General features: G+C 44.6%; 1 protein-coding gene across 2 annotated transcripts; it reads right to left on the bottom strand.

Moving 5' to 3' along the window:
- On the bottom strand, positions 1 to 19823 carry LOC103472669 (brain-specific angiogenesis inhibitor 1). Of its 2 annotated transcripts, XM_008422456.2 has the most exons (32): positions 19262 to 19823; positions 15794 to 16670; positions 14898 to 15047; positions 14707 to 14805; positions 14452 to 14613; positions 14161 to 14325; positions 12923 to 13087; positions 12678 to 12842; positions 12477 to 12578; positions 12280 to 12386; positions 11992 to 12186; positions 11802 to 11870; positions 10755 to 10863; positions 10469 to 10612; positions 10307 to 10376; positions 10095 to 10197; positions 9650 to 9693; positions 8173 to 8299; positions 5229 to 5332; positions 5018 to 5120; positions 4754 to 4904; positions 4566 to 4635; positions 4409 to 4475; positions 4228 to 4313; positions 3945 to 4116; positions 3714 to 3809; positions 3563 to 3602; positions 2852 to 3468; positions 2710 to 2745; positions 2500 to 2604; positions 2231 to 2281; positions 1821 to 2018 (listed from the first exon to the last, which is right to left on the bottom strand). In XM_008422456.2, exons 2-32 carry the CDS (start codon positions 16494 to 16496, stop codon positions 1821 to 1823), a joined length of 4575 nt encoding a protein of 1524 aa, XP_008420678.1. In that variant the 5' UTR covers positions 16497 to 16670; positions 19262 to 19823. The 2 variants fall into 2 exon arrangements, with proteins under 2 accessions (XP_008420680.1, XP_008420678.1); XM_008422458.2 differs by lacking the exon at positions 2231 to 2281 and having other exon boundaries at positions 1 to 2018.
- Positions 19824 to 21414: the final 1591 nt, after the last annotated feature.

Raw genomic sequence — 21414 nt, 5'->3', positions numbered from 1 at the left:
TTTATATTATTTGATATAGATGTGTTTTATTAGAAATAATTCACATTCATTTTTGTGCTGTGAAAACTGTACATCGACACAGTTTAAAACGGAAATCTTGACAAGAAAATACTCAACACAGGTAACTGAAATTGGGTTTTAGGCAGGACAAGAAAATTGAAAAAAAAAAACCCAAACAAATCAAATAAAAAAAAGACATTAGGAATTGGCTGGTAGAACATACAGTCGAGTTATAGTAACACACTGTTACAGAAGACATGAGGTTCTATTACCCACTGCTTTACAGCTGAGAGCAATAACAAATATCCTGAAGAACAGTTAGGAGATAATCAGAGGCTCATTCACTCTATATTACCTTTTTTATTTTTAAATATAGAAGTAAGATCAACTTTCACAGAGAACTCCAAATACGGAGTCTTGTGCAAACAAATCTCTAGTGAATAAATTCCTAATACAATATTCTCATAAAGCATCTATGTGCTCTGTAAATATATATGGAAGATGGTATAAAAGTTTCGAAATATCGGTAGGAAAAAACTCTGCCTAGATCAATAATATCAGTCATTGCTTGAGCATCAAGCGCCCATCATATTGCACTGTTACACACTGATGGCTGAAAACACAAAATGTGTTGAAGTCTCTGCTCAGTCCAAGAGTCCTGCAAGGCTGAGAAACAAAAAAGGGCGATGATGAGAAGGCTTTTTAAAATCCGCATGTACGACATGGAAGAGCCTGCGTCTTTGTGCCAGTTAGTCATCCAGCAATTCCCAAGAGAAGCACTGCTCTTTTCGCGTGAGAGTCCGTGTTCATTCCCGTGCTGGTGTTTTGGTATCGAAGCGGAATACTGTAGAAACCAGGAAATTCAACCAACCAGCGCCTCCATCACCACTCAGAATGTTTTTCCCGATGCAGTCCATATGGGCTCACAACACATTATGGATGCACTAAATCCAGTTTTTTTTTGTATTGTAGGAACAGAAAACAATAGTAATGATTAAAAGGGGAGATAAATCAAAAATATAGACATCGCACTGGAAATAATCAATAATAGTAATGACAAACACAGTGATTAGCACAACCAGTTTGACAGAAATGTTTCAGTCTCAGCAAAGAGTCTCATTTTCTGCTCCAAATTGTTGGATTTGTGTGCTAACAAACTCAATATGAGGAGAAAAAGCCCACTGCACAAAAACAAACAAAAAAGAAAAAGTGTGCGCCCACCTATCAAAGTGCACAGTATTGGAGTTTTGCGATCCCTTTTTTCTTTTTTTCTTTTTTTCTTTTGCCTTCGTCTTGTTTTGGAAGAGAGTCCCGGCTGCGTCTCCCGAGAAGCAGGGAGGACATGCGCCGTTTTTAAAATTTTCAATGTTACTTAGTTTTTTTCTCCAAAGTCGATTTGAAGGCAAAAAAAAGAGAAGCACAGACATGTCAAGCACATCTTCTGAAAACCCCAGGCTGCGGAGGTCCAGGAAAACTCCCTGTTGGGGGAGGGAGGGAAGCGTCTATGGAGCCACAGACAGTCCAGCCGGTGGACGCCACTGACCGCTCCGCCAACCCCTTCTTCGAGCTTTAGGAGCTCTGATGAGAGTCCGCACTGAGAAGCTACATTAAACATCCCCATCGCCATCAACCCCCACTCTCATCCACCRCTCTTCCTGCCCTTCCCACTCTGGCTGAGGGTTTGAAGACAATGATTCTGGGACCCATTTCCTCCCTTTTTTGGTTGCGCTATCTTCATCCGCGAAAGGATGCCATTCCCAAAACCAAAAAAGGAGACTGAGGTGAAACAAGGCRGCTTCGCTTGGCCCCCCTAATCCCCCTCAGACCTCTGTTTGCAGGTCAATAATGTCCTGCCCCACCAGTGGGATGGTGGTGCTCGTCTTCTCCCACTCCACAGAGTGAAGCTCCAGAGGTGAGGCGGCGAGAGGCTCCATGTCTTTGCGTACCCACGCGGGGGGCGACTGAGGAATTCCCCGGACTCCTTCCCACGACCTCTCCATGGGAGSCTGCTGTTTGTCCTGTCGGAGCAGAAAGAGAGGAGCGTTTAGGACTGGTGTCGCTTCATSAAGCTGGAGCAAATCCGTTATGTTACTTTACAAAAKGTGAAATGAGCTTCTGATGATGGGAATGGGAGAAATAACTCCCGCTTTGAGGCATTGAACTATCTGAAGGTGTGTCTCATCTACGGGGAAGACATTTAGGGAATGTGAGGTTGTATATAAACACTCACGCTGTGGTTTGTTTTGTCACTTCCTCCGGAAGACACACTCCATCTCACAGACTGAAAGAAGGAAGAAAATACATCCTTATTCAAATGACCTCYAGGTACCAACAACATTAGTTCAAAACACTATGTTGCTCTTTATTTWTAAGGTCTTTTTTTTTCTTAATATCTTCTTTTTTTTCTGGGATTATTGCCTCTTTTGTTGAGTATTTGTTCGTTATTTCCTGCAAATGACAGTGGAAGCAGATGGAGACAGTAATCTGATGAGGACTCACCTTGCTGTCAGACGGAGGAGACTCTCTGTCTTTCTCGGTGTGATGCAGCTTCCTGTTCAGGTCCTGGAACATGTTCTGGTGGCGCTTCTTGGTGTGCATGATTTTCTAAAGAAGACAGAAAGCAATATGCAAAAAATTAGCACCTCCAGAAATGTGAGTTGTGAATTGTGAGGAGGAAATGATTAATTAGCAAGTWAAAGGTCTATTTACCTCAAAGTCCAGCTCTGCATAACGGGATTTCTGTCGCTGTAAATCAGTAATGGAGAGAAAAAAAAGATGGAGTTTAGACTTTGAAACRTGTTGGTAATGTTTTAGAAAATGCAGAAATGCASCAGGTTTTTCCTCTTCCTACCTCCAGGGAGCTCATGGACAGAGTGGAAATGGTCTCGCTCTTCGACATCATCGAGTTCATGGACTCAAAGGTGTTCTCCAGGCTGCTGTGGGTGATGTGCGACTCGCTGGACATGTTGTGGATGTTCTGGATGGGCGAGTCCCTCTCCGAGTAGGACACGCTGACCTGGTCGGGYGGGATCGAGCCCATCCCGAAGGCGGCCTGGGGCTCGGCAAAAGGTCCACCGAGGTGCATGAGCCTGGCCTGCGGCAGCTGGTCCACGCTGATGTTGTACTTTGTGGCGTCGTCTTTGGGCTTGGACCTCAGGGTGGACGTAGTGTTGGGCATCAGGACGTAGCCGCTGCCGTCGGACATGCTGCCCTCGGCCTGAGCCAGAGCAAGGTCYGCATCCAGCTGCTTGAAGAGCTCCCCCTCGCAGACGTAGACGGGGTTCCCGCAGGACGGGTCGACTCCACCGGCCAAGCGGCTTTTCTCTCTCTTCAGGGTGAGCGTGTGGCTGGAGTACTCGGGAACGGCCTGCATGTGGCTGCCCTTGGACGGCAGGGTGTGGAAGTTGGAGCCCATGGGAAGTGGCATCTGAGGGGGAGGCATCTTTTCTTCAGAAGAGCTCTTCATTCCTTTAAGGAAAAACAATGAAAGAGTTAAAAAAACCTAGAACAATTCCTTGAACTGATACGTTTCAAGCCGAGACGTTTTGGGCGCTGGGCTTACCTTGTCTGTTTGAGTCCCCATCCTTTTCGTTATCAGACTGCTGATAAAAGAACAAAAATCCTATTAGTGCTTAATGCATGCATATTTTCATTTAGGAATAAATTCAAAAAGCACTCAAGACATTAAAAAGGCAATCGGCCAAGATATTCACCATGTGCTGAGGATGGCCATTGTGATGAGAGCTGCCAGAGTCTCCATTCCCATCGTCTTTGCGATCAACTACTCTGCACTTCACAGCCTCCTGAACCTAATGGAAACACAGACAATTCAGGAAATTGTTAACAATATTCCAGCTCATTTAACATGATAAAAAAAACAATAAAATTAACTTTCATTTTTATCTTTATTCCCTTCAATTCATTTGGTTTTATTGCCTTCTTACCTCTCTACGCAGGATGCAGTGGACCATGACGATGATGAAACCCTCCAAAGAGTCGAAAACGGCAAAGAGGATCTGGAAAAGGGCGGAGCGACGGTCGGTGATGGCCAGGACGGCAGACATCCAGGTGAGAGCGAGGAGGGGGAGAACCACGCAAGAGCTCCACAGTGAGGCCCTGAAGGATGAAGAAAAAGAAAAAAAAAACCCATCAGATTAGTCGTTGAGTCTCATTTCTAGACTGCTGAGTGTAAATACGGCATGAATGGTGAAGACCGAAAAGACCTACCCAGCTCTCTCCTTCAGTTTCACGTCGGTGATGCCATCCTTGGAAACRAGCTTGTTAAAGACTAGAATACCAATGACCATATTCACCTGTTTGAATAAAATAAAAAGCAAAATGTGTTAATGAAACTGTTCAACAATAGGAAACACATTAAAACTTGGAAATTGAAGTCTTTGACACGAACCAAAACAACAGCAGCGGCGGGGCCAACAAAAGAGTAGAGAAGTCCACCCTCAAGAGACAACCAGCAGCTATGAGACAGAAGGATTGATGATGTTAATTATTGTTTAATCAAATGATGAACAGAAGAAGAAAACTACGAAGCGAGAATAGGAACTTACTAGCTGACGGTGCCATATCCCTTAGCTTTAGTGAAACCCACGGACACGGCAACTACCAGAGCAGGAAGTCCTGCAATGGAAAAAAAGAAAAAGCATTACAATTACTGCCATTAGGATAAAGGCTGCAACAGAAAAAGTTACGCAAAGCTGAAAAGAAATGAGACGCGATAAGAGACTTGTCCTCGTACCCCAGCCTAAGCACAGGAAGCGCTTGCGGATGATGCGGTTGCGCAGACGACCAGTGACAGCCATGTAGGACTGCCAAGCTTCTGTCAGGACCCAGCAGAAGGAGGAGAGGAAAAAGAAGTGGAGCAGGGCAGCAACAAGAGTGCACATCACCTGCAGGGGACCGGGATGAAGCAGAGAGAGAGAGATAGAGAGAAGAAACGGTTAGAAACCTGTTTCCAAGAGATAATCTAGATTCTGTGTCTTAGATTTGGATTGCGGCTTACCTTGTTGCGAGCCTGAGTTTGTCCGACGAGAATGAGGGCGTTGGAGCAGATAATGGAGAGGCAGAAGTTGATGAGGATAACAGAGCGCTCTGAGCGAATGTACCTGCAAATGAAAAAAAAAATATATATATGAGAAATGTTTAGGGGTTGGATGATAAATCACTGCGTATCATGTAACATCAGAGGTCGATTTGCTCGAAGGCGTGCTTACTTCCAAACCGAGACGTAGATGATGATGAGGAGCAGCAAGGTGAGGGAAGAGACCCCACAGCCGACGATGAGGGTAACGGACGGGAGGTTTGCTCTGTCCATGTTCTGTAGAGGGAAGAAAAACAGGAAAATGCCTCTTAGCGATGATTACAAACACGCATAGGCAGTCACGCACCAGGCACACCAGCTACACTCACACACAAACACCGGAGTGAATAGGAAGCCTCTGGAAGAGCGCTATCTAGAAGAGCAGACAGCTCCCTGAAGGCAAACAGCTGAATGGCACAATCAGGCCACGGCTCAGGCAAGGTGACCCCAAGGTGAACGTGTCAAAAAGATGGAAGGCCGAACTAACAAACGGTCAGCTTTAGAGGGGATGAGAAGATGCTGTTTGGCATGTCCTCAATGGACATATTTTGATGTCAACCTGCTTCTCTTCTACCCCTCAGGGGGGGAGCTGCTGGGGAACAGGTGGACCATTATCACCTGTGTATTAATCCGCCACCAGCACCTCCCTGTGATCTCTGACAGCAACTTAGCGCCCGCTCCTGCCGCCAGCGGCGCTGACCGCTCGGTGCTTCGACATGGCTCCTGGCGCCAAGCTTAGTTTGGATTAGACAGAGGCAGGGGTTGTTTTACTGCCTCGCTGCGCGTGCCAGCGGGTCACTCCTGGATGCACAAATCTCAGCTTCACAAAACCCTCTTGGCGACTAATTGCTGGTTCTCCGTGCTCGTGTGGCTCACACTTACTCTCCGGGCTTTTAATGAGGCTTTGAGCTACTCTCACACCTCTGATACAGTTGTCATCACCTCAACGTGTGAGCAGGATGAGAAATATTAAGGCTCCATCCTTGGTGTAATTATAGCACTATAACAGGGCGAAAAGATGGAAAACCGGTGATGTGTCCTTAAAAAGAGAATAATGAAATATCCTAGAAAAGAGAAGATGGGGAATAAACTAGCAGTTTTTTTTAGCTTGTTTAAGCATTACAAGTAGAAATACAGCAGTCAGTTGGCAGAAGATCAGAATTGAATAATGTATTTTTTTTCATTGATTCTGGAGTCAAAATTATTTATATCTATTAAATGCATCAAATCTAAGAACCATTTATGGTTGTTTTTGTTATGGTTAATGGATAAGCAGTGATAATTTATTTATTTTTGCTGAAAACTTCAATTCCATCATTGGAGACGCAGCAAAAATGCGTTTCTATTTTTTGTGTTATGGCCCTTAGGAAGAAAATCATAACTGGCAGGTTAAACCTTCAAGAAAAATCACAAATACTGGCCACGAAAAGTCTGGTTGGAGCATCTCGGCTCATGAGCACGACGTGAAGATGATTCCCGAATATCAAAGCACAGATGGGGAATTTTGCCTGTGGCAGAATGAGACTTAATTTAGTGTGGTAAATTTGTTTCAAACTCTACATGAGCAGCATCCCCAACCAGATGGCAGTTAGCAGAGGGGCAAGTTGTCGCACCGCCTGGGCTTGCAGGGAATCTGGGATGTAATACAGTTGATACCGTTTCCTTTCTTTATGTATCTGGGTCGAATCTTGCTCCCTTGGCTAAGTGAGCTCCAGACAGCTAGTTGGACCTAGATATGAAGCACGTCCTTGACCGGATCGTGTGCTCCCATTTTGAATAGTGTGTTAAGTGAGCCCTCCCACCCTCCCCATGCTTTAAAATTATATATCAGGAGTAGTCACGGGTACCTACTCTTATAAGAATATTGGGATGCTTTTATGGGACCATTATGTTTCAAGTACATCAAATGAGAGCTAACTAACACTCTGCAACATCTGGTTGTCCCCCCTCCTCCCCCCCTCCAATGCTCGCCCCATCTTTCCTGTTTCTGCCACTCAAATCTCAATGGTGCTCTTCATGGAAGACACTGTTATTGGAAATGTCCACAGTACACATCAAAGGATAGATGAAAAGGCAGGCAATGGTGGAGGGGGGATAAGAAGAAGAAGAAAAAGAAAGGAGTGCATTGCCATCAGTGCATGACCAGATGTCTGTTTCTCATTGGTCTGCCTCTCTGGCATTTTAAATCTTAGCTGCTGCGTTCAAAGAAGAAGAAGGAGAAGTCGAAGCAGGAGAAGGAGGAGGGTGGGGTGCATGTAATTGAGAATTCAGAGATATTGGCAGAGGGAATGATTGCCTCAGCTGCCTTTTTTTTTCTTTTTCTTTTCTACTGTGATGAGAGGAGGAGGGAGGTGTTGTTCAGACTGGCAACAGCAAGTCAAGTCAAATCTGGGATGCACACAAGTTGGAGCACAAAAAAAAAACACGAAGGCTTTACCAGTTAAAAGACTGCGGTGCAATGTTATGTGTTGATCTGCAAATTAATGAGGAAATCGGGGTAACGATATTTGTTGAGAAGATTTCWGCTCAGTATTTTTCCTCTGCTTGGCGGTTTTCATGCCTCAAGATGACAGCGGGTAGAGGCTGCACAGTCTATATCGTTTTTGTGCATGGCATAGAGTCATGCAATATGGCCAAAATTACAGCAATTATTAGCAACTGCCCATTTTCTTTTTCTTTTGGCAATATTAAAGTGACTTCTCGCTTCTGCGTGCCCTTGTTACTGTACGCATAACGTTATCATTCTTCTGCAAACATTAACCTTTTTAGTAGAAAATATAACGGCAACATGTTGTTCGATTGTGTTTTGTTTTTGCTTTTTTTTTTTTTTCATTAGGAAAAAAAAAACCAAGCAGGTCCTCGGATCCGCGGCACCTGCGCGGAGACAAAGGAGCRCTGCTGCAAAGCCCCTCACTGGAAAACAACAAGTCCCTACCAGCTCACCCGCTGCTCCGCATTCACACTGCAGAAGACGTTTAGCATGCATATCGTGTCAAGGCAAAGAGAAAGAAAGAAGAAGAAAAAAGAAAAAAAAGAAAGAAAAACAGGCTCTTACAGGGAACAGACGGGAGACTTACCGAGTCGGAGTTGACGCGCGCTAAAATGGCGAAGGTGGAGAGGCTGTCACACACGCATTTGGTTCTGTGTGAATGAACGGRCACCGCTCTGCAGCTCCGAGCAGACCAAGAGCCAAGAAGAGAGGAGCTGCACAGGAGAGAGGAGAGGGGGAGTTAGGAGAGAGGAGAGATCTGACAAATCTCTGATCTGAGCGTTTTCCTTGTGGCTTTTCAAAACAAACATACGTGATGAGAAGATGGGGGTGAATCTACAAAAAATAAATGATAAGAAAAAATTAATTAGATTTTTTTTTTTTTTTTTTTGTAATCCGTTAATGTGATTCCAAAAATTAATTTCGAAGCTAAAAATAATACKTGTTTTTAATCAGCTTGGGATGCAAAAGTGCATCTAAAGATCCATGTGCATGTGATTAACTGGAATTTTAATAGTGACGGATCTTAACAAATGCCACAATTAGCATAATCCTTATCACGCTCTTTCCTCATTACATTTAAATCAGGCTCATGGTAAGCAAGGAACAAGGTGTCCCCTCAAGGAGAGCGTGGATTATAAATTATGGACTTTTTCCCCTCATCTGAGAGCTCATAATATGCAACACATGCATTTGTTTTGTTGCATCCGCTGATTGGCATCATACAGCCAGCCCAGCAGGTTCAGGTTATTATCCTAGAGCAGCATCTGAGTAAAGCTGCATAGTGCATATCTGTATAATTCCCATGGAAAGTTGCAGAGTTTTGCATATATTAGAAGGATGCAGTTCAGTGGTTCTGGGAATGGAGCTCTTCAGATGAAGAGTCCCCCATCCCCCAAACTCTGCTGTTAGCCAGTGCTTCATCCTGTCTCTATTGGTGCATTAATCACATTTGCTGTTTAAACTGAATCTAATTTGACTGAAGGCGTATGGGCCCCCCTCTGAAAGTTTACGAGGTAATTACATTTTCTTCCCTAATCTTGCTTACCTCAGCTCTGGCTGCTGTGTGACAAGGACTGGTTGTGGTGCATTTTTTTTTATTTTTTTATCTCTTATTGTTCTTGCATATATCTTTCAAAGCTCAAGAAGTCCACCCCTGTAAATAGGTGGTTGAAATTGGATGATTTAAAGTGTCGGTAACTGTGAAGACTGAAATGAGTTTGAAGCCACCCTCTGTGGGTGACTGGGGCTTTGATTTCTGGACTCTGTCTGGCTGTCTGTAAGTGTGTCAGACAGGTGATTAAGTCTGAGACTGAGGGGTCAGCTTGCACATGTACTGGTTTTTCTTTGTCTGCCTTGTCATAAAGGACTGACATGAAAAAGATGGAATGACCATTGCCTTTCCTCTTACAAGTTTGTGTAAATGGTGACAGATGTGAACCAGACAGGCAGAACCATTTTAACCGGAAAGGCCATCCCTTTCACAAGAAAAAAAATCGATGAAAGCGATGGTCAGATGCACATTCAAGGAAAAAAAAGAAAAAAAAGCATCAGTTAACACTTACGTTTCGCTCTCGTCCCATGAGAGGCATGTTTCATTGATGGTGTCCTGCAAAGAAGAGGCAGATGGAGACGGTTAGTGTGAGGAATCTCTGTAGAAAAGGAAAGCATGTAGGCTGGGACACCTTACTACAAAACGTGTGAGATGCAACAGCTTGCTGGTAGCCACATGCCCACATTTTTTCACCCCCTTGCTTTGTGATGCATTAATGAAACCAAAAGCAGCCACTTATCAGCTGCAGACTCCAATTATTGCGCATGATTTCTCATCATCGAGGGGCCGTTTGGTCGCTTATGAGATTTTCTCTGGGCTTCAGCGGCCGCAAGCCGACGCAAAAGTCAAAGTGTCGCAGCAAATGTCAGGGAAATGTCAGTCTCTCTGCATTGTGCTGCACAAACACCCACAGGGAGGCTGATATTTTTCCATTAGGTTGATCATTAGGGACTCACGTTGCGCAGGTGGGGGAACTCGACCTCAACGGGGGTCGACAGGAAAGTCGGGGCGGGGCTGACAATCACGGTCACCACCTTGGAGTTGAACAGGGTGGTGTTACTGTGGAGGAAGAGCACACCTCACTGTCAAAGCTCGATCTTAGATGTGTCAGACTGTGAATTGTACTGCAGGAAGATGGAGTGGTAATGATTAAACAGAGCAATGTTACCTCTGGAAGGACATAACTGAAGAAAGGTTTCTGTACAAGACAATGCCGGTCACAAAAGCATCATTGGCATCTGGAAAAAACGAAAACAATCTYGCTCAGTCTYCCAGGCAAACCCACCGCTGGTTTGTTGTTTGACAAAATGTTACATTTGTATGATCTTACCGGCGGATCTAAGGGACAGAGCGTCACGGGAAACTGAGATCTTCTCCTCTGAGGTACTGACCCAGTCCGGCCTCCCTCTCCAGCCCTTCACAGGGAAGGTGAAGTTGGAGCTGGTGGTCGTTGGGCGCTTGTGGATGCTCAGCACTGAAAGGCACAAATGACAACATACAAAGGGGACTTTGTTAGCAGAACGCACTTGTAGGTTCTAGCAGCTGATGGAGTCGAATAATTAATGCATTCGGGCGTTGATTGAACAACGAAAAGAAGACAAATTAACTGGGCTCACCTAGATTCTCAGTGACTTCGTAAATGTCCTGAAAGCCGCTCATTTGCACTCCGATCATGTTCACAAACTCCTCGACAAGGCGGAGGAACCCCTTGATATTGGCACCCATCTAAGTGAGAGAAGATGGAGACAAAAAGAAGAACATTAAAATATGGCAGCGTATAAATCTGGTTTATTTGCTCAGTCAAGCACAGCCAGTTTAATGATTATTATGGATGCGCAGGTTCCAGCCAGTACTTATTATTTCAGAGTGCACAGAGGCTGACAGAAAAAAGCAGGGAAAACGCACAACTCTTGCTGCTATGCAACCCCAGAACTTCCGTACAACCATAAAAGGCCAGGCTGTTGATTCATACTCTCTATTTTATTACGGTCCTTTCTCTTTTTCTCTCAGTGAAAAGGGAGGGCCACCTGACTTGCGTGTCTCTGACGCAGAGAAGCAGCGATGTGGGCGCGAGCCGTGTGCTTCTGCATGCGATGTTCTRTCTGTGTTTCTATACAGCAGTGGCCATCAGTATGTGGGATGGCACRGAGACGCACAGATTGCAGAGTGGGAGTAGTGATTTTCCCTGATTCAGAGAGGCAGTGGCCTCGGTAACTCGCCCTCCTGCTCTCAGATCAGTTTGTGCATGACAGTGTGTGTTTATTACAATTTTTTTATTTTTTTTCGGAGGCTGGTCTTTCTTGGGAAACTTGCAGGAACATTACAAGCGTCATTGGAGCGCGGAGGTGGTTTGTCGACAGTTGGCCAAACGTGACAAAGTTCTGTTTGGGCTAATCTGAGTTTAACTAACTGGATGAGTAAATGCCTGCACATCTCATCTAACGCTTTTGCTTTGAAACTTCTGCTTAAATTAAAAGGTTTAGATGAATAAATATTTCCACTGCACATGTAKTCTATGTCCTGATTTTGTTGATACTTGTACAGTCTCTTATAAGTTTTTTCTGAGATTTACTCTCCACGCTGCTCATCCTATTTAGGCAACTTCAATATAATAGACTTATTCCCTTTGTGCACTCTGACAGTCACACCTCGTTATCACATACCAGTTGTGCCTCTTCCCATTTGTCATGATGTTCCTCCTTCAGTAGGTTGCTGATGGTCTGGACGTAGTTCTGCAAATCATCAAATACAAAGGTAGAGGTGTGAGAAGACACCAAGCCCATCTTGTTTAGATGCAATTTGTTCCTTAAAAATGTAGAACTCCAAAATGTATGGATCTCAGTTGGAGCTTACCTCGACGTCGGCGTTGCTCAGCCTCAGCCTGGTTGCCTTGTACAACTCTGTGGTGTTCTTCAAGATCTCCATTATGGCCAAAAGGTCACCGCTGTACTTGGCTTTCTCATCAGAGGAAAATCTCACGCGGGAAATCACCTCGGCAACGCCATCAACGCTTTGCCCGATCTGCGCTTTGGTGGTGTAGTCCCTTGACTACAGAGACAGAGTTAAAAGGTTATTTCTAATGTTTTACTTCACATTAAATCCAATCAGCAGCAGTTTTTTGATAATTTTAAGGGGGCATACCAGCATCTGAATGTTCTCGTAGTTCTTAGAAACACACTGGGTGTAAATGGGGTTCTCCCAAGAAGCAAAACCTCTTTCATCAAGGGTACAGCGACGGAGAATAAGACCTGTTGATGAGATGGAGAGCTCTTAGTTTAGTTTTAAACAGATATTTGAAACTCTAAAGTGCAAAGTTAGCTTCCAGGCTGTCAAAGTACCTGAAGCATCAGCGGGGCAGGAAACAGCAGCGACATCTCCAGCGGGGGTTTTCTTCCAAACAATGTCTCCGGTGTTGTGCTCAGGACAGATCTCATGGGGCTCTAAAAAAAACACACAACCAGTTGTTGCACGATAAGTTTCCTGTTTGCTTTTGGATTTGTGAAAAGATGGCATGAATCTGTTGTGCTGCAGACACTAACCAGGGCATCTCTTCTCATTGCAGCGCTTTTGCTCTCTGGTGTCACCGGGGCAAGACTCTCCTCCAAAGAAAGGCCCCTCACAGACTCTCTGTCTCTGCTGGATGCCTCCACCACAGGTCTTGCTGCAGCTTCCCCATGAGCTCCATGGATGCCAGGTTCCATTAACTATAGACAAAAACACCATTAATTCTGACCCTGTTAAATGAAAAGCAAAACTTGGATCTGGGATGTACTTTATAACTCACCGGGGCAATCCTTCAGGAAGCAGTTTGCTGTCTCTTTCCAGCCTCCGTGGCACTCTGAGCCGCCATAAGATGGCCCGTTGCACTCCCTGGTTCTCTGCATGGTGCCGTTGGAGCAAGAGGCAGAGCAGGAACTCCAGGCGGACCACTCATTCCAGGATCCGTCCACTAGAGGGAAGCAGAGGAGCGTGCATAAAGAAGAGTTATGAGGATGGCAAGGACAAAACAGACCCACGGGCCACACCAGACATCTTGACAAACTCACTGATGCTATTAACATCTCCCATCATGACCCAGTTAAGCTGAGCTTAGGCAGAACAGAAAGTTGGATGGATCTCTGTTATGCGCCCTTCAACTATCAAGTTCAAACTCTAATTAGCAATTTGGAAGTTTAAACTGGATCATCATTTCAGACAATTTATGGATGCAATTACAGTTTTGAGTTTTTAATTAAACTGAGTGACAGATTAATAAGAAAAAATAATATTCATTTAATGATAAATAAATTGGTCATTTATATTKGAACCTTGCTAMAAGCTCAGGACATATTAAGATACATGTAAAAACAATTTAATTGCACTTATTACTAAGCCAAAGTGGATGTTGACATAACGTTTCTATTACAGCCAAATCTGCTGGTAATCACAAACTTAATTTCCTTTGAGTTTCAACTAAAAYACACAATCATCTTGAAGTAATGACTTTCCCCCCATTTTCCCGGTTTCTTTTTTTATTTTGTTAAACAGAGACACCTGGTGGTGTTGAGGTGCAACTGCAACAAATCCATACCAATTTTAAAAAGACACACCTACATAAAAACCACGCGTAAATGACGACAATTAGACACGGGGATTAAATCAACTTGGCGCTGCAGTAACTTTAGAGGTAAAACTTTTCTGCACATGAGTAGGTGGCTCAATAGGAGAGCGACTTAAACTTGGTCAAGTGACCATGAATGAGCACAGAGTGAGTCACAGGCAGCTGTTGGGAGGCCACTGACTAACATCCACAGACGCTTTTATTCTGGTGAGTCAGATGAAATTGCAACCTGCCTTTGCCCTTGTGATGATGCAGACACAATTAGGTAACTTAATTAGGYTCTCATAWATGAATCAGTCAGATGAAGGGTTAAGCATCASATCCTGAACTTGTTATTGAGAACTTTTAACAGAACAATCYGGRCTCTGGAGAGAATATTTAGATTTTTTTTTTAAAGTAATACAGCCAGATATGCAGCTCACCTGGGCAGACAGCGATGTTGCAGAACTTGGTTTGTCTTGTGGGGCCGCGGCAAGGCTGTCCTCCATTCTCTGGCTGCTTGCAGGTGCGGGTACGGTCACGGTAACCRCGGCCGCATGTGGAGGAGCACAGGCTCCAGGGGGTCCACTCATCCCAAGCACCATCCACTGTAAACATATRATGAATATMCTTAATTTATGATTTACTTCATCTTTGAAAACTTGAAAAGTTTCAGACTTCTGCAGGCATAATTCAGYGTCTCTGCTGTGCTCATATAARACTCAAAGACTCACCAGGGCAGACAACTGAGTTGTTGCATTGTCGGTTCTCGCGCAGGGGTCCGGTGCACTGGGTGGTGAAGGAAGAAGTGGCACAGAGGCGGGAACGGCTCTGCCAGCCCTCCCCACAGGAGACTGAACATGGGCTCCAAGAGGCCCACTCATCTGTCTTTGCATCTGTTATGAGAACATTAAACACTCTAAAGGTTAGGGGATTGCATTGCTTCACTTTAGTCATCTGTTTGTTGCAGGACCTTGTTGTTATCTCACCTGTTTGAGTTGCTACAGCTCCTGGGTTTGACTCATCAGCGCTGTCTCTTTTCAGACCGATGATGGCACGCAGACCTTGGCTTCTGTTCCTCTCTTTGCCTGTGAGAGTTAAATGAATTGCATAATTATGGATTGAAAGCCCAGCCACCTGCAGCAGTGTTTTTTGATTTAATGACAAAATTATAGCTTACCAATGCAAAGCTGAGGGTTGCAGGCACGGCCTTCCTCCACTGTTCCCTCACACACTCCATCCTCGGGCTGGCAGGTTCGGCTGCGCACCTGGACTCCGCCGCCACACTCTTGGCTGCATACGGACCAGCGGCCCCAGCCTGCCCAGCTCTCTGCAGGAGGACATAAAAAAAAACGAGAGGATACTTGTTGAGAAGAGTTGAGAAAAAAATTACAGCAGTTTGAAACATTATTACTGCCTTTGTGTAAAGCATGATTCAGTTTTCTAACTTCGGGTTTTCGAACAGGAAKTGAGTAATATTTTCTTCACGTGTAGAAAATGAGGAAGGATGTTTCTTTGTGAGCAGAATGGTGCTATCTAGTGGATAGACGTTTTTATTTGAAAATGTTTGCTTTTATCCACTTGGTGCAAACCTCTGTCAGAATGGTGTGTGTGTGTGTGTGTGAGTGCCTGTTGCTATGGATACAGCTAGTGCAGTTCTTCGATTTCTGCTGGCAGCCGACTGTGAGGTCTTTGTGTTCCTTTCCAGCCTGACACACAAACAGGCTCTCTGTGCATGTCTTGGTGCAAAGCTGAGCAATGTGTGAGGTGCAGCAGGTGATGCTACTTAGCTCTAAAGATGCAACATCAAATATCCCTAACAGCCTTGATTTGCTTCTCATTATTTTGTGGGGTTGTAGAGCAAGAACTCTGGCTCTGCAGGCATGGATCATTGCTCCCAGCAGCTGTTTAGACACACCGCTGAAGCAGTGGGAGATTGCAACCTGCAGAGCGGCTTAGTTTTGGAGAACTTGACTCCTTTACTAAGCTAATTTAACTGTTTTGATCATGAGACTTGTGTTTTCTGTGTTGTTTTCTTTTGCACTTTTCAAAGTATATAACCCGAATCATGCTTACTGATAATCTCAGCATCACGTCCGTTGTCTTTGGGAACAGGAGTGCATTTTTCCACGTAGACGCCGCCCCGGTAGCAGCTTCCTGGCTTCCTCTTKGGGGCCTCCCAGCACTGGCAGGGGGTGTTCATGATGCCACAGGGATAATCATGGGTGCTGCTGTTCAGGCACTTCTCCAACCACTGGCACAACATCTGGCAGGCGGGCATGCTTGGGTTCCTCTTCCCCACAACCAGAAACTCGGCCTTGAACTCGCTGACACCTTGCTCTTGCCCAACAACCTCCAGCGCGTTCCTTGGGGCCACCTTGCGGATCTGCAGGAATTGCTTGCTTGACTCCAGGTAGGTGACGGCAGTGGAAGCRTCGCAAAGCCTGACAACCTCGTCGAAGCTCTCCATACCCAGGTAGGTGCGAGAAGTCTCGATGAAGGAGTCGAACTGGAAGGTCTTGATCTGGCGGGGCACGCAGGAGTCRGTGGGCTTGGTGATTTTCATGTAGACRTTGTAGCGGCGTGGATCGGGGTTCTGCAGGGTCCAGGAGCAAGGAGCGGAAGGCAGGGTGGTCGTAGAGGAGAACACGCCAAAGAAGCGACTCTGCTCCAAGGTGGCRCAGGTCGCAGAGGCTGGTCCAGAGGGAGTGCAGGAGGTCAAACCGAWGAAGAGCAGGATTAGGGCCACGCAGGGGCCGTTGAGAGCTGACCACGCCATTGGGTCGGCTTAGGTTTGGTGTTGGGTGAAATCTGGGTTTGACTTTGTTGTTTCTTCGATTTCTTTCTTGCAAGTTACTGCACTTGATTCAGATCTCTTGATTATCTTCGCAAACCCTTCTGAAGATTAGCTTTGCTTTAATGCATAAAACTATTTGTTATCTCAGAGAGGGATCTGTTGAAAAAAAAAACAAAATAAAAAAGTGTATTAGACTGCTTTCATGTTATTGGTACGAACTGCAGAATACAATGCATTTTAATTGGAGCCATTGTTAAGCTAATATTTATGCAGYAGAGATTGCTGTCTGATCTGTATCACAGTGTTTCAGGCTACGCTGAATGATCTAAAATGCCTGTTCTCCGGGAAATAATTGCTGTGGCGGAGCAATTACAGTCCTTCACAGCGAGGTGGTATCTCCGAGCTCTTGCTCTTTCCTCCCACACACCTAACTGTGTGCGTCAGTCTGACGTCCATGCAAGCTTCGCCACTGGCAACTTATTTGTGCAATTCACTCCTCTTATTAAGCAGTAAACAGGCGGGAAAAAAAWGAAWAAAAAAATMATCTGCAGCCATGGTGAGGGGTATTTACATTCCCTGCACTGGCATTTCAGAAATTACATGGGGRATATTTCCAGCATTGCATAGGGGAGGATGAAGCAAAATGATCTTAATTACTATGACTTTTGCACGTTATGTTGAATGCATTCAAAGAATGTATGTTTTATGCATGCATTTTCTACCACTCTGCAGAAGGTTGTTATGCATATGAGTAATACATCGGGTTTTTTTTTTTTTTGTTATCTTGCAAACACGCTTCTTCTAGTCATATGGGTCTGCAGAGTCGCCRTCTAAATCCCAGAATTACTCAAGCAAAGCAGGATAAAGGAGACGGTCGCTGGCGCTCAGGAGAGAGTAAAGCTGTTGCTCAGCAACAAGTTTTACTTTCAGACAGAGCTAGTTTTCTGCTTCATCATGTTTTCCATCTTAGTCTTTGTTATACCACTCGCTTCACAGTTTATGGCAGTTTGTGCAGTTTATGAAACAGGAAATGGATTATTAGAGACAAATTAATTGCTATTTCAGAGTCTGCTGCAGAAACCTGTATTTAAATGTGGGTTCATCATAAAGACAAAAGAGGCGGCAGCACGCCGAATGCATATGCAGTGACTGTGAGAAGCACCTGCACTTCTCAAGTTAAGTACTCATAATTACAGCCATCTCATCTCTCCTGCCTCTCTGCCTCACTCTCGCCCCACCCCTCCTCTCAGCTCGTCTCATTTCTATGAGCAATGCAGTAGAGACCTCTGCCTTGTGTCAGCGGCTGTCTTTCTCTCCTCTGCCCCCTCCCAGCCCTCTTGGCAACCGGAAGCTCCATGAATGGGCATCTGATGAGAAAGACTTTGAAAAGAAAAGTCCAGCTGTGGCGGGAGAACTCTCCCTCCCCTCCCCGACTGCTCCCGCCCTCCCCACACCTTTCTACCGCGTCCTCCTCGCTTGTCCATTTGCTGTCGTCAACGACACATTTCGTGCATAGCAGGCTGACTAAAGAGCGGGCAGTTTGTTGTTATGGAGACAGAGCTTATTTTCTGCAGAACGGTGTGAAAATCTCCACATTTGCCATCTGTGACATGCTTTCTGTCCTTGCTGACGTGGTGCACACTTTCTAGAAGCTACAGATGAAGGGATGAAGTTAAACAAGCAAATCGTTGTAAAAGAATACAGAAAGTGCTTGGATGTGTCATGACTTGAAGTGACAGGTGAAATCTTACAGACTGAGTTTTRTGAGTCAAACCATGTACCATCAATGCACCCTCAAAGTCAGCATGGGTTGTTCTGTTAGTAAAATCCTGCCTGAATGTTGTACAAGGTGTCATGCTTTCTTTACTGACTGTTCACTTGATAAAACATCAGGTCAGTGCAGCAGAAAGACTGAGGATGTCTGGATCAAGCATTCGTCTTGCTCTGAACAGAAGCTGTTTTTGCACTTAGTAATGTATTTTTACTTTGAAGAAAAGCTCGTGTTTCTTCTTTTTTTTGTTGTTGCTGCAGCCGTTGCAAAAAAATCTGCAAATGTGCATGAACGTAAACTTTAAGGCTCTGCAGGAAACCAAACGTTTTCCGCAAAAGGCAAAAACAATGTGTTGCATACTGCAGAAAATACCTGAGTATGTAGGTTTAATGAGATTTTTGCATCAAAGCTCATTTGTTGCATAGCTATGAAATGAAGTGAATAAGTCATGCAAATCCAATCCAGGTGACTGAGAAAGATCCACCTTTAAACTTAAAGACATAGTATCAATATTGTTGCATTGTAGCTAATCAGTGTCAGTCTTCTGCAACAACGCTTAAATATTTTGTAATAATTCAAAAATGAAAGGAAACCAGAAAGTTCAACGAAGCAGCCTGTTGCCTCAGTACAACTTTCTCCTGCCTCATCTGTCTACACAATGGCAAGCACAATACTACTTTAATCGTAACATTGTGTGAGTRCAAGTTCAAAACAATTTAAAACTGCATTAAAGTAAGAAGCTGTTGTCAGGTTGATGCATGYAGGAGCCGAAACATTCAAAGTCAGTGGAGCGGATCTCAATGCGAGGYAGTTCAGACAAAGTTTCAGAGTTTCAGCACCGCGGACAGCGACACAACMACTTTTAAAAGCAGAGGAAGCGTTCGCACTCGCATCACTCATCCTCACTTCAGAACTTCACCGTGAAGACAAAAACACTTTCAGACRATTCATCAAATACTTTCCACTTTCTCCTTACCTCGAAAATTCTTCTTTGAAGTCTTTGTCAGCGGCTCTCTAACCGGACCGGTCCAGTCGTCTCKCGGCTCGGATCTGGTAGCAGCTGCTGAGTTTCGTCTCTCGAAAAAGAAGAAAGAAAAAAAAAAGTCTGACTAGACCTCGAAGTCTTGAGATCTGCGCTCCTGGCCAAAAACTTTCGCAGCTCTGTGGAGACCGCCGAAAGGATGCGCCAGGTCCAAACACTCGAACCCCAGAGCGGGGATCGATCCCAAGTTTCAGTGCAGTCCACTCTCACAAGCAAAGAAAAAATTGAATGCGACTCTAACCAAACTCCAAAGAGTTTACTACCAACTTCGTTTAGCTGCTATAGCCTATCCAAGAAGAAGGAAGCGGCGTATAGCGAAGGGACAAATTGGTTGTTGTCGGAGCTCCAGCAGAAAGTCCGTTCTCGTTTGTCTTTGTTTCTCTCTAAGCTCCAGAATGAAGAAAAAAAATGTTGGTACTTCTACTCCCGGCTTCGGAGTCTTCTTGCTTGTGGTCTTTGCACTGCAAGTGGGTCCAGTCTCAGTGTAGCTCGTGGCCTCCACTCGGAGCTATATATCCCACCCCGCCCCTCCCATGGCTTGAAGTTGGGAGTCAGTGCGTGGATGGAGTAGCGAAGTGAATGAGACAGCATCATCGGAGAGGGGAAGGGAGGGCGGGAGGAGAGTGTGTGGCGAGTGTGCGGAGGAGCCGCGGCTGTGTGTGCGAGCGCGTGCGCCGGCGTGCGCGCGGAAGTGTGAGAGCGGCGGTGTGTCAGCGCACGGAGGAGGGAGGGAGCAGAACCGAGCGAGGAGGGGAGGGATCTTTGCAGGGAGACAAACGATAATGAAGAGCAAACTACGCAGATATGAACGCACAGCCAAAGGTACCGGAAAGAGGATCAACGGAATAGGTGTGCAGCAGGGGGACGCAATGAAGGGAAATCAATTGTTTTCCTCAGATGAATGGCAATGCGACGATTCTSAATGTCGTCGCAAACGTTYGCACAGAGACGCGCGATGTGTTTATTTATCCGGCTTCCAAAAACATTGCATTTGTGACTTTGTGTGCGCGACCACCCGGGGTGTTAAAAGTACGACTCCCTCTTTGGAGAGTAGAAAATGACATTACGTGTGTTAGAGATGCTGCAGAGCATGCAGTGTGGAGAGTCAAAAGTTTTACAGTTAAATAATAAATAAATAAAAGTATTAAAATAATTAAATAAAAATGTGTGCAATGAATATTTATGCATGCGACAATTTAAATAAAATAGGAAATTATTAAATAGATGCAGACTGATAATTATTTAAATGTATACAAATATAATACTTGCCGCACATTTATTTAATGTTAAACTTACCTAATCAAAGTCATACAGACAAGGCGATTGGTCTGCACTTAAAACTGCTGTGCAGATCAATCAATCAAGCAAAAGTTAGTCTGCATCTGATAAACTATAGTGACATTTTAACTTGTTTGAAAATGCACAGAAAAAAGAAAATGAACACCAAAAATATTAGATATTTTGGTGAATACAAGTTTAAATGATTCATTTGTTTAACTAAATTATTTGTTCTGTAATAATAAGTTCCAGGCACATTTCTGTAATCATATCTTATTCAACCTATAACATACACGATAAATAATTTATTTATTGTAATATTGGCACTTTTGGGTCTCGATACCCAGGAGGGAGTGCTATGATGCAAACCTGTCTGTCCTTCACTCACTCGTTTCTCCCTGAAACCCACACTCACATACACAACGAGGCTTGTGCACACAGGAACAGGCGCTCCTCCCTCCATGCCTTTCTGGTTGGTTTCTCTCCCTCTCCGGGGTTTTGTGGGCGGAYCTGGGTAGTTCTCGAAGTGTGAAAGGGATAACCTGACGTGGGTGTCTGACTGTTTGTGTAATGCTGGCTCAATTCCTCTAGCTCAAGATCCACGTGTGAAAAAAAAAAATCTAATTAGAATGAAAAAAAAAAAGACAATCCAAGCCAAGCAGCATGCATGAGTCAGGGTAGAACATGGACRTTCATAAAGCAATGATCATCAGCCGTGTTCTTTTGTCAACACTGTTTCTCGGTTTACTCAAGCGATGTGGGAGTGAGGAGTCACTCCTAATAATCACAAACTTCACAAAACTACACAT

Source organism: Poecilia reticulata, linkage group LG11 (assembly GCF_000633615.1).
Source record: "Poecilia reticulata strain Guanapo linkage group LG11, Guppy_female_1.0+MT, whole genome shotgun sequence".
Classification (NCBI taxonomy): domain Eukaryota; kingdom Metazoa; phylum Chordata; class Actinopteri; order Cyprinodontiformes; family Poeciliidae; genus Poecilia; species Poecilia reticulata.
This window is presented reverse-complemented; position numbering and strand designations above follow the sequence as displayed.